The 13536-nt window shown below is 43.6% G+C and overlaps 1 protein-coding gene across 4 annotated transcripts in view; it reads left to right on the forward strand.

Annotated features, from left to right (window-relative positions):
• znf821 (zinc finger protein 821) overlaps positions 1–8146 on the forward strand; it is a 61226-nt gene extending 53080 nt beyond the window's left edge. For all 4 annotated transcript variants that reach the window (XM_084337334.1, XM_084337333.1, XM_084337336.1 and 1 more), the window contains 2 exons: positions 2107–2273; positions 5298–8146. In XM_084337334.1, the coding sequence (XP_084193460.1) occupies positions 2107–2273; positions 5298–6207 (1077 nt within the window). In that variant the 3' untranslated portion in view covers positions 6208–8146. The remainder of the gene's footprint in view (positions 1–2106; positions 2274–5297) is intronic.
• Positions 8147–13536: the final 5390 nt, after the last annotated feature.

A 13536-nucleotide genomic window follows, 5' to 3' on the forward strand; every position in this document is an offset into this window, starting at 1 on the left:
TTTTTATTATTATTATTATTATTATTATTATTATTATTATTATTATTATTATTATTATTATTATTATTATTATAATTTTATTTCATTGTGTTTTCAGCCCTAGTTGCACTTTTGTTGCAACCCCAGTTATCCCATTAGTTCCCCCAAACTTACTGTCGGTATGTTATGTTAAGCTAAGAAGTCTTCAGCTGGACCAGAGCTGAGAAGCCACTTTCACAAAGATAGGTAGTGCAAAAGAAAATATATATATATTAAAAAATAAATAAAAAAATGTACGATTAATCGACGCAAAAAGTCTGCGTCAACGAGTTTTTATGATCGACGTCATCGATTATGTCGACTAATTGTTGCAGCCCTAGTGTATTGTTACCATAGTGACGTGGTGGTGTCTTGTTACCATAGTGATGTGGTGGTGTCTTGTTACCATAGTGACGTGATGGTGATGGTGTCTTGTTACCATAGTGACGTGATGGTGTCTTGTTACCATAGTGATGTGATGGTGTCTTGTTACCATAGTGACGTGGTGGTGTCTTGTTACCATAGTGACGTGGTGGTGTCTTGTTACCATAGTGACGTGGTGGTGTCTTGTTACCATAGTGACGTGGTGGTGTCTTGTTACCATAGTGATGTGGTGGTGTCTTGTTACCATAGTGATGTGATGGTGTCTTGTTACCATAGTGACGTGATGGTGTCTTGTTACCATAGTGACGTGGTGGTGTCTTGTTACCATAGTGACGTGATGGTGTCTTGTTACCATAGTGACGTGGTGGTGTCTTGTTACCATAGTGATGTGGTGGTGTCTTGTTACCATAGTGATGTGATGGTGTCTTGTTACCATAGTGATGTGATGGTGTCTTGTTACCATAGTGACGTGATGGTGTCTTGTTACCATAGTGACGTGGTGGTGTCTTGTTACCATAGTGATGTGATGGTGTCTTGTTACCATAGTGATGTGATGGTGTCTTGTTACCATAGTGACGTGGTGGTGTCTTGTTACCATAGTGATGTGATGGTGTCTTGTTACCATAGTGACGTGGTGGTGTCTTGTTACCATAGTGACGTGGTGGTGTCTTGTTACCATAGTGATGTGATGGTGTCTTGTTACCATAGTGACGTGATGGTGTCTTGTTACCATAGTGACGTGGTGGTGTCTTGTTACCATAGTGACATGGTGGTGTCTTGTTACCATAGTGATGTGATGGTGATGGTGTCTTGTTACCATAGTGATGTGGTGGTGATGGTGTCTTGTTACCATAGTGACGTGGTGGTGTCTTGTTACCATAGTGACGTGGTGGTGTCTTGTTACCATAGTGACGTGGTGGTGTCTTGTTACCATAGTGACGTGATGGTGTCTTGTTACCATAGTGACGTGGTGGTGTCTTGTTACCATAGTGACGTGGTGGTGTCTTGTTACCATAGTGACGTGATGGTGTCTTGTTACCATAGTGACATGGTGGTGTCTTGTTACCATAGTGACGTGATGGTGTCTTGTTACCATAGTGACGTGATGGTGTCTTGTTACCATAGTGACGTGGTGGTGTCTTGTTACCATAGTGACGTGATGGTGTCTTGTTACCATAGTGACGTGGTGGTGTCTTGTTACCATAGTGACGTGGTGGTGTCTTGTTACCATAGTGATGTGATGGTGTCTTGTTACCATAGTGATGTGATGGTGTCTCTGTCATCCAGTAATGAATTCCTAGTGCTGTAAATCGAAATACAGGAAAAACATGATTCTTCTGTGTGTTGCCAAGGCAATTGGCTGTCTGTGTGCGTAAAGGGACTTTTATATTGACGTTTTAGTGTGAGGCTTGTTTATAGCGAGGTACAGAGAAACCGTTTTTTCCCCCTTTATTTTAATGTGATTATCGAGACAAGACCCACTTTATTGACAACTATTTTCACAGAGAAGTTATTATTTACTCCTCAGTGTGCCGCGTTCAGACCCAATGGGGAGCTAACTTGCGATCTTCATGCACCCAAACTGTGCGTTTCCAGTTTCACAGCAGTTCTTACTACGCCGGTGTTGAGACCAAACCGCCGGTCACATAAAAGGCTAGTAGTGAACCTAAAGTCTCTCTCTCTCTGCCCCTCCGTCTTCAACAGCACACGGCCATGATGAGCAACAGCAAGAGCTACGTGTGCCCAGTGTGTGGGCGGGCACTGAGCTCACCAGGCTCCCTCGGACGCCATCTCCTCATCCACTCCGAGGACCGGCTCTCCAACTGTGCCGTCTGTGGAACACACTTCACAGACACAAACAACTTCAACAGGTTTGTGCTGCAGTCTGCTTCTGTGAACACGTGCTGCTGGTTTTTAATCCTTTTGAAATGTATTATATATCATTATGTAAATAATATGGAGTCTTACCATATTTACGCAAAAAATCTTTTTTTAACACTCCTATAATATGGCAGGTAGTCAGCTCAGGTAGTCAGAGCTCAGGTAGGCCTCAGGTAGTCAGAGCTCAGGTAGTCAGAGCTCAGGTAGTCAGAGCTCAGGTAGTCAGCTCAGGTAGTCAGAGCTCAGGTAGTCAGCTCAGGTAGTCAGAGCTCAGGTAGTCAGCTCAGGTAGTCAGAGCTCAGGTAGTCAGAGCTCAGGTAGTCAGCTCAGGTAGTCAGAGCTCAGGTAGTCAGCTCAGGTAGTCAGAGCTCAGGTAGTCATCAGGTAGTCGGAGCTCAGGTAGTCAGAGCTCAGGTAGACCTCAGGTAGAATAATCTTTCGCTGTCGACAAAAAAACACACTTCTTCAAATCAATATTTGAAATGAAAAGAAAAAAACACTAACCTTCTTACTGTCCTATGCTACCATGCACTCCTCAGCTGAAAGAGTTGTACCCTTCCTGCTGACTTTTCCGGCCATGTGCCGTTTGCACTGATTTTCTGACATGACAATGGAGCCAGGTAAACAATATATGTCCACAACTATGACTTATAATTGACCAAACACATTTCACCACATAGCACAAACGCCCACTAGCTGTGGGACAGTCATAGACAGTCATAGCGGCACGGTGGTGTAGTGGTTAACACTGTCGCCTCACAGCAAGAAGGTCCAGGGTTCGATTCCCGCTTGGGGACCAGGTTTCCATGATGCCAGGTACCCAGGTGGGGTATCTCCCAGGCCTTTCTGTGTGGAGTTTGCATGTTCTCCCCCTCTGTGCTCGCAAGGGTTTCCCCCCCCGATAAGATAAACCCAATGGAAAAACATGCACAACAACAGATCGCTAACGCTGTGGCGTCCTTGACGAAGACGAACAGGGGCACTTGGATTGGTCCCCTGGCGCGGCTCACGTTGACGCCTGTCTGCTCCCGGCTGCCCTTGGGGGGGGAGGACGACGGGATGGGTTAATCGCAGAGACGAATCGCATCGGCGATCCTACAGAGACCGAGACAGAGATCATACTGCATACTTATAATGGACTTTCATATGAAAATAATTTCAACATCGAAGCATCCTGAATCATAGCCTCGTTAATAACATTTGTAATAAACCAAACCATTTGTAAATCAGTTGAAGATTGGTGAGTGGGCGTGCTGCCTGTGCCGAGGTGGTGAGTGGGCGTGCTGCCTGTGCCGAGGTGGTGAGTGGGCGTGCTGCCTGTGCCGAGGTGGTGAGTGGGCGTGCTGCCTGTGACGAGGTGGTGAGTGGGCGTGCTGCCTGTGCCAAGGTGGTGAGTGGGCGTGCTGCCTGTGACGAGGTGGTGAGTGGGCGTGCTGCCTGTGCCGAGGTGGTGAGTGGGCGTGCTGCCTGTGCCGAGGTGGTGAGTGGGCGTGCTGCCTGTGCCGAGGTGGTGAGTGGGCGTGCTGCCTGTGCCGAGGTGGTGAGTGGGCGTGCTGCCTGTGCCGAGGTGGTGAGTGGGCGTGCTGCCTGTGCCGAGGTGGTGAGTGGGCGTGCTGCCTGTGCCGAGGTGGCCGCCGGTGAGCCACGCTGGAGACTCTGCCTTCACCTTGCACCATCTAGTTATATATATCTATCTTACAGTGGTATGCTTGTCATCAGTCGTGATAGAGGATATTAATCATCAACACTACTCAGAGAATGGCAATAAAGAAGTGTGCATACCATTTTGTTAATTTGTCCGAAACCGCCCACAAAACATCCATGGAGCCATCTGTCACGTTCTGCTTCATAACGCTATTCCCAGGGTCTTCATATGTCCTTTGATTATCGCCAGCCTGTTGATTCTTCCGACTTTGGTCTGACTCGTTTGAAAAGCTCAACAAATATGACATGTCTTTTTTACATTTCACCAGTTTTCCACTGTGTTGTCTACTTCACGTACGCGCAATTCATCTTCCCCGTTGACAGTTTAATACACAGGCACGCTGTTTAGAACTCAACGAGTACTCGTACTCAAACTGAGGCACGTGCAATGCCCAGTGAACTGAAAGGTTTTGAGAGATGATTTTTCAGGAGAGCTAATATAGACGGAAATCTTTTCTGGGACGGTGATAGAATGCTAATTTAGTCGGAAATAGTTTTATTTCCACTCTAAATGGAATACGTATTACTAGTATAAACGTAGAGTTCAACGTTCACTTTAGTCTAAAATGTTTCAAGTTCAAGTTTTTTTAATAGTTGTCATACAGAAGTACAGAATAGTTTTATACAAAATGCTTCTTACTGTTACGCTCCAGAGACTGTGCTAGACAAGATAAGTATGAAATAAAATAAAGTAGCATGTAAAAAAGTAAAAATAGAGGTCACAGTGTTCAGTATAGACATATGTACAATGTTCGATGCAGACTAGAAGTAACTGAGTTACCATACAATATACAATATATTCACCTTACACATTCACCTTATAAAATTACTACAAAATAATTGTATTTATAAAAAAGAAAAAGATAATTAACCGTTAAGAATATCTGGTTAATTTAAAACGACTGGTTAACTGGCTAACTAATATCCTTGCTCAAGGAATAGAAGTACTTGATACCATACTGATCCTGAGAGAAATTCAGCACCACAGATCGCTCACAATAGCCATTTAGGTAATAAAAAATAAGAATAAGAATACATCCCTAGTAGCACAATATATTCTCAGACTTAGGACCCCCATTGTGTGTTTAAATAGTGATTGCACTGTCCAGGGGCACAGAAAGAACATATGAATTGTTCAAATGGGTGGCATTCCCCTTTAACAACAACATAATTTCTGGGCAGGCCACCACTAATGCTTTTCAGAAACCCCATCCATCTTGATTTGGAGAAAGAATATAGGTCACTTGTAACTTGCCAGTCAAAACTGTATCTTGTTATTAACTACTGTATCTCTCTGGCCCTTTGTACAGAGAGAAGCTCAAAGAGGTCCTGAACACCAGCAGCATGGAGTGTTCCATGTCCCAGCAGCTCTGCAGCACCCCCATGTCCAACCCAGGCCCTGGGCCTCACTCATGCCAAGGACCAGGTCCTGGTCTCAGCCCGTGTCACGGCCCTCGGCCCTGCCTGGGACCGGGTCCTGGCCCCTGTCACGGCCTCCGCACTTGCCAAGGACCGGGCCCCGTCTCCAGCTCGTGCCAGGGCCCCAGATCGTGCCACGGCCAAGGCCCCGCATTCCCCTCTCTGCCGGACAGTCTCCTCTCCGGAGGCACAGCACTTCCTTCCATCCCAGATGCTCTGGGTTCCTCCTCCTCGGGCCTGCCTTCTCTCCCGGACCTCCTCAGCCCCATGCCGGTCTACCCCGCCGGGGTGCTGCTGGTGTGTAACAGCTGCGTGGCCTACCAGCAGCTGGTGGACTCCCAGTCGCCCCTGCGGAAGTGGGCCCTGCGGAGGAAGAACGAGCCTGTAGAGGCGCGCACGCAGCGTCTGGAGCGCGAGCGCACGGCCAAGAAGTCCAAGCGGGCGTGCGAGTCGGAGGACGAGCGGGAGGTACGGAGGCTCCGAGACCGCGAGGCCAAGCGGATGCAGAGACTGCAGGAGACGGAGGAGCAGCGGTCCCGCCGGCTGCAGAGGGATAGGGAGGCCATGCGCATGAAGAGGGCCAACGAGACGCCCGAGAGGAGGCAGGCGAGACTGATCCGCGAGCGGGAGGCCAAGCGGATCAAGAGGCGGCTGGAGAAGATCGACCCTTCTCTGAGGACACAGATAGAGCACGACCCCGCCGCCATGGCCGCCCTCACGGCAGACATGAGCCTGTTTCAGTTCCCCTGCCCCATGCCCGTGTCCTCTCTGGACAATGGCCTGTTCATGAAGCTGCCCTAGGGGGGCCGGGCCACCAGGGGGCAACCAACTGTCTTCTGGCCAGTGGTGATGACGACCTCTCCTCGCTCTAGCGTCAGGTTGCCATGGTCACAGTGAACCATACCCCCCCCCCCCCCCCCGGCTCTTTCTGTGTCCGCAACAACTTGACACACACGTTTTTTGTTGTTGTTAAATATGATGACAAGAAAAAATAAACGTTTATTTATTACAGTTTAGAGGAACTTTAGAACAGGGTTGAGAATGTTTCATATATGGATATCATGATATAAAAAGCATGTTGTAAAGAGATTTATCTGTTCATAATTGGGATAGCAGATACAACACGGCTCATTGCGGTAGGAGCGGTGACATACTTCCGTTGAGGATTATAATATTTTGCACAGTGGTGACTTGTAGCCACAGCCCTCTCTCTGGTCCACTCTGCCAGCCCAGCGGTTTACTGGTAGCTACACCTCCCTTCAAGCTGCCAACATGGGTCCCTGGGAAGCTCATATCCACCCAATCAACTACCTCACTCGGGCCACGGTCGTGCCCCCCCCCCCCCCCCTCTGTCCTGTGGCCTAACTGCTCCAACTCCGAGCTTCCAGAAGCTCTATATATACTGTACACTACCACAGAGGATGCGGGTTATAATCTCCAGGGTTTGTGTTTTGCATTCATCACTCAGGCATTTAATAGGATAAACTAAAACATTCACAGGAACATTTGATATACAAAGACATGGCTATTAGCGGACGGCTTTGATCAAAAACATATTTGTCACTTACATTCTGAATGTTTTGTCCAATCCCCTGAAAAATATCAACATTCCCTTTCATCCTATTATTTGTACAGCTAATTGCATACTGCCTCTTAACACTTCTTGCCAATATATGCATTTCTGATTTTCATTGTTACACACTCCATAAGCTTTGCCAAATTGTTAAGAATTTCATTATATTGCCGTATATGTATGTTCTGTTGCAGGCTCTTGGAAGAAAAGAAAAAAACTAATCTGTGCTGCTGTTACTGTACTGTAAAATATATTCGTTACCTCTTATACATTTGGGACGCATTGTGGAACAAGGTTCTGACAGGTGATCAACAAACACTCCTGATTATATTCACATCTGAATTTGTCATATTTAATAGTCCTGCCTGCGAAGCAGCATGTGAGCGTTGCTCATTTTTAACATAACTGTATCATAAGATCTTGAGCGATTTTGAAATGAATGATACACAGATGGATATAGCATCTCCTTGTGTGCACACAATCTGTCTAGTCTCCAAACGCTGTGCTAATGATTGTTCGACTGAAACCGTATTATACTACAGTTATCCATTTTACATTGTACCACTTAAATTGTGGATCGCCTGTAGTAGAAATTTAACTATTTCTATCCTTACTCAGTAGAATTAATGAAATATGTTAAATGATTTCTACGGTGTCTTTTTGAATCGCACATCCCCGTGTGACGGCATCGCTTCCCTCGTGTTGCTGAGCACTGTGGCGAACCACATCAAAGCATCGGGCCGTGCATAAGTGGGGAGACAGATTCTATTACTTTATATTCATTGACCTCATTCCAACACATATTTATGCAATATGATGTGAAAATATTTTTTTCTTGTGAAAATGTTTGGTTATTTTTGTTTTTAATTGTATGAAATTGTTCAAATTAGATGCCATGTTCATAATTGGTTATATATGTGTTCTTTTTTTTTGTGATCTCCTGAGTCTGACGTTACCTCTGATATCTCGCGACTTCACTTTTACCAGATGCAAATATTTACAATGTCACTTGGGCCAGTTTCTGAGATATTCCTGGAGAATATTTTGAGATGGGAAAAAGGACTGGTTCTCCGTTTGACTTGCTTCTAAACAAGAGCCACCAGGAGTGAGCCAAACCTATATGCAACGGCAACCTCTTACGTATAGACCACTGCACTTCCGCATTACATGGAGCTTGGGAGGGGGAAGGGGGTAAAGGGAGCACGTGGGGATAAATGAATGAATGTTGATTAGAGCCTTGACCAGTGGTGCAGTGGTGGTCCCATGCGGTACCACGCCATCCCACCACTTTTCTGAGCAGACCTTTTTCAGCTTCTCTATTCAACGCAATATTTACAAAAACTGTGCCACCATCCCACCACTTCTGATATTACCACTGCACCCCTGGCCTTGACGTAAGTGTAGCTACAAGATTCAAGGTTTATTTATCACATCCATACCAGGGCATAGTGAAATGCGGAATACAATAATAAATCAAATAAGTAAAATAGACATGTTAATAAATCCTGAGATAATTGCAATACAATGTTGAGCTATGACTTACAACCACTTGCGTCAAGGCTCTAATCAACATTCATTCATTTTATCCCCCGCGCTCAAAATACCGGAAGTGTTGCGGTGGTCTATATTTATTCCAAGGGAAAATTGACACTTTCCTCCGAAACTATGCAGAACGGGATTGGATTTTCAAAAAAGGAATTCACTTGTAAGAGTTTTGCAACTCAGGCAATAAAACTCAGCGAGGGGTCCCGTACACCATACATAGCACCCTGGTCCACAGAAGTAACTTATATACCTTCTCTCTAATATTACGGGGTTGGTGTAGGCTGAGAGAGGGGTTTGTGCATGTTCTAGGAACCTATTCTAATCGTCTTGAAAGATGCTGTGCTTTCTCGGTCCGTTATTAGTCGAAGCAGGTGACAATGACAGGGTCACATATACACTGCTATCCTACTCATGACACCAGAGAACAAATCAGCGGCCAAGACAAAGATTACCATTTTCATTCATCAGCTACTCGCTAGATGATGAATACTGGGTTCTCAGATGTTGCTCGTCTTTTGATTCAGTGCCATCGTTCCTACCGTGGGATAACGCTACAGGACGTGGGATCTATGCTTTTCACAAACTATTGCAAAGTACTGCTGACAACTCCGAAGTCCTATTTGTCCTTTCTGAGCAGTACTTTCAGTATGGAATTAGGTAAAGCACTGCATGTCGTAAAACTGCATTAGTCTTAGAATGGTTCTATATGAGCTTGTGTTCTACTGTTACTTTATGCCTGCCCGTTTTTATTCAAGTTAATCAAAAGAGAAGGAGAAAAAAAATCTTCATGTTATTTAAACGTTGGCCTTTTACTAAGTCTATCAGGATTCTCTCTCAATGTCCATGTTTACAAAAGATCTGAAAGAAAAGGCCAAACCGAAACAAGTAAACAGTTTGAAAATGAGAAGTCTTTTCTCTGTCACAAGCATACTGAATGAATGGCCCTTTTGGGAGGCTGTTGTGTTACTGGATTAACGGATGTATAGATCATAATGAAATCTGGTATAGAATGTGGAAATAAACATCAACTTTACTACATAGTATGAGTTATCTGTCTCTTCTAATCACATCTCTCCTTCACGTTTGCTCTGAGCACTGAGTCAGCACACGGAGGAGCCCTTTCTGAAATCGACTGAATTTAACCATGTTCACACTGCAGCGATTTTGCTTGTGTCATGCTCAGGTTGGGTTCCTTTTGACCTAACCGGAGCATGACATAAGAGTAAAACAGCCACTGTGTGAATAGTGAATTAGAAGCCACTACCGAATCTTCCAATGCAAAAGTGTCACTCTTAAAACATGCCCAAAATGTAAGAACTGTTGTGAAAATGATGACTAAAGCCCTTTGACGTCTTATCCCCTTGGATAGCAACACAACTCAACATGCAGAGTTAGCTGTGCTCAGAGGATGCACTAAAACAAATCAAATGATAAATCCGAAAGAATTATACTTGACATTAATATTCCACAATAACAAACTTTTGACTGAATTAAAACATTGTACTGGATCTTTAAGGACAATGACTCAGGTTTTTATAATTTAAAGGTGCTATAGATAAAATTGCATAAAACGTTTACAATACATTCAGAGCTTTTAAAAAGGTCTGGAATAAAAGTATTGCTTTTCCTCCGCAAAAAATATTGATTAATGAATATATAAAAGAAAAGAAAGTTGGTCGAAAATTTATGTTTACATGTTGCATGCATGTATGCACCCGATTGGATAAATTACAATGGCTGGTGCTCTAGTGCGGCATCTAGTGGCTGAATATAGCAACTTTAATCAAGTTTTTTCCCTCTTAACCTGCAATGAGTCTCCTGGCCATTTTAGTTTTCGTTTTTGAGGACTGCATACTTTTTTTGCAAACCAAAACAACATACTTTATATTTATAGCACATGCATGAGCCTGGTCTCTTTTGAAAGATGACATTCTGAAGTTTCTGATTCCAGAAAAGAAATTCACTTTTAGTGCTAATGTAATAGAGTAAGGTCTGAACTTGAGTTGTAGAAAAACTTGTTACTCAAGTTTTTCTGTAGTAGTTAGTAGTCCAGAGGTAGTATTTCCCCAGAAGGTGGTATGGCTTAAAAAAAACTCCAGAGATCCATAGCCTGAAGCCTTATGTAGAACATGTCCAAATTTCATAAAGAAATTAGTGATTAGGAGTGATTTTGGTAAACTGTGTACAAAAGAAAAACTCAGTTTCCTCATAGACTTCAATTCATTCGGCTGTTTTTCTCTTCCCGTTTTCGCTCGTTAGTTTTTTAGATTCATACATCCCCACGTGGGGTATCATTGGAAAGCCACACTGATTGGCTACAACCCTCCACAATCATTTTCGAGATCGGATCTAGATTGACGGAACTACTGCACCAAGAATCAGGAGTGGTATTTTGGGCAATACCGTGTACTTTGCACAAGCCTCAAATACCGGCATGTAACTCGAGAACCGCTGAACGGATTTTGTCGCTATCGACAGGCAACAAATAAGCCTTCAATTCGATATATATATTGTATTACAAAATATGCACACCCGAGCCACTAGGGGTTGCCAAAGTGCCGGTGGGCAAATCATCCTAAAAACGGCGCATGCTAACAGGTTAAAAATCTTGAATATGGGTGCAGTAAATGCTCCTCTATGCCAGCAGGCAACATAAAGCGGTAACATTACTGTAATAATCCTCATACAAAATGTGATGCGACCGATTAATTTAGTCATAGTTTAAGATATGCACTAAAACCGGTTCATCAGATACCATTTGGTTGACTCTTTTTAAGATGATGAAATAGCAAGAGTGCCCATTTCCACCTTCTATGAATCTTTTAAAAAGGCAATGTCTAGGGCAGGGATCGGCAATAGGCGGCCCGCGGGCCGACATTGGCCCGCCAGCAATAATTTCTGGCCTGTCAGATTATTTTGAGAATATGATATTTATGTGACGCGCGGGAAATATTCACTCGGGACGCCAGGGTGTCTTTTATTGTGAAGCTGTATCTATCTACCGGTAGTCAACATGTCTGTCACTATAGCCAATTGAAATGCTAGAAATGGTCACGTGGACTGGGAGAACCAATGGAATAGTCCCACCGGGCCTGTGTATATTTCCCGAACGCACGTTCACTTCCGCGTTCGAGATGCGAGCGAGTTAAAAAGAAAACGGGGAAATATAACGCTTCTTTTAATAAACAGGAGCAATACTTAAAATACGGGTTTATCGCAACAGGTCGGTGATTCTTGCGTGCCGAGCCGACGTCCTCTCTGCATAATATGTGGCGACAACAACAACAACAACAACGAGGCAATGATGACAACTGTGTTCAAGTTGGCAGATAAAGTTCAGATAAAGCATTCAACGCCAATCTGGAATTGGAGGGCGGCGAGTGGATATGACATGTTTCAAACATTAGCAGGGATTTTGGAGGACTTAACAACAAACAAGGTATGGTGAGTCGTGTTTTCATGCATTTTGATCTGTGTTCATCACACGCCGCTGTGATCTGCAACAGCTGATCTGCTGTTCATGAATGAATGAAAACTTTATTTAACAGATTGCAGAATGGGTTATGGGTACAATACAGTACGGCGCAATACACACAATTGTTAAGGGGATGCAGACCAGAGAAAAACGTTTGTCTTTTTTCAATATCAGTATATTAAATTAGCCATTGTTTTTGATCCTGGCCCGCCAAGCAACGGCTTGGGGAAAATCTGGCCCGCGGCCAAAACTAATTGGCGACCCCTGGTCTAGGGAGTAGTGCATCGGGGCAAAGGCTATTACAGTCAATCAAAACCCATCAGCAGCGATGTCACATCGCCTCATCTTTCAAATCTATGCCGTCAAGGGAACAGGAATTATATGATGAACTCAAGACCAATCACTAAAAGACTTAAATGCCATCAAGGAATGAAAACCAAGACAAATGAGTAGGGTAATAGTTTATATATATATATATATATTATATTGTGTTTACTTAACAAACATGATAAATGCAATGTCTCCAAGAAGTTAGCTGTAACAATAAAAATACAATATCTTTGTGTCCTTAAGTACATAGAATTAAAATAGCAAAACAAAAACAAAAAACAGCCCTAAGTAGTTCACAGAGAAGGTACAAATATACAGTACAAATCTATTTTATTCAAAAGGGTACAAATAAAAATGCAACAAAATATAGTTATTAATGCTTTTGTAAAGTTCAGGTAGGTGTGGGGTATTCTAAGGGAGCACTTTGGGTAGACAACTCTAAGGCTTCTGATATAGAATCAATACATATTGGTATGGCCAGAAGATATTAAAACGTACTATACAAAGCTCATACAACCTGGATTATACGTGAGGATTGAACGTTACATATACATCATTGCATATATTTTGCAGATTTTTATGCAAAGAAAATAATATGCTGTTTATTTTTCTTTTTAAACTAGTCATACGTAAAGAGCAGTGTCACCTAGTGCCAAAAAGTACAATGTCAAATAATCAGAAAAATACACGACTTCTTTAAAACTTTTAAACCGTTAACCGTTCTCCTGATTTAACTTGGTACCAGCGATACCAAACCGCCGATTCACCCTCAGCATACAATATTGGACCAAATGTGGGGTTTGTTAAAAAAAAAGAGAGATTCTAAAGCCTCTTTCCACAGTCGCAAAACAAATCTCCACATAATCACCAAATAAAAGTTGTTACCGATACGAGTTGGAAACCATTTTCTCCATTTGGAGCAGTCTCCTCTGTGTCCGAGCAGACCTGAGGGGCCAGGAGCACAGCCCCCTCGCATCAACCACTACCATGTATGTGGGCTTTCATTCCACTTTACTTTCAAACCAGTCTTGAAATGGACTTTTAGGTTTATTCTTCAAAAATAATTCCCTCAAGTTTTTTTTTTTTATGTGAAGCAGCATCTCTAACCTGCGCTGCACACCAACTCGCTCATGCAGTAACTCCCTCATGGTGAGCTGATCTGCCCCCTTGTGGCGCCACACAGGGAATGCGCTTCACATCAGACACT

Source organism: Notolepis coatsorum (genome assembly GCF_963971535.1).
Source record: "Notolepis coatsorum genome assembly, chromosome: 20".
NCBI classification, from domain to species: domain Eukaryota; kingdom Metazoa; phylum Chordata; class Actinopteri; order Aulopiformes; family Paralepididae; genus Notolepis; species Notolepis coatsorum.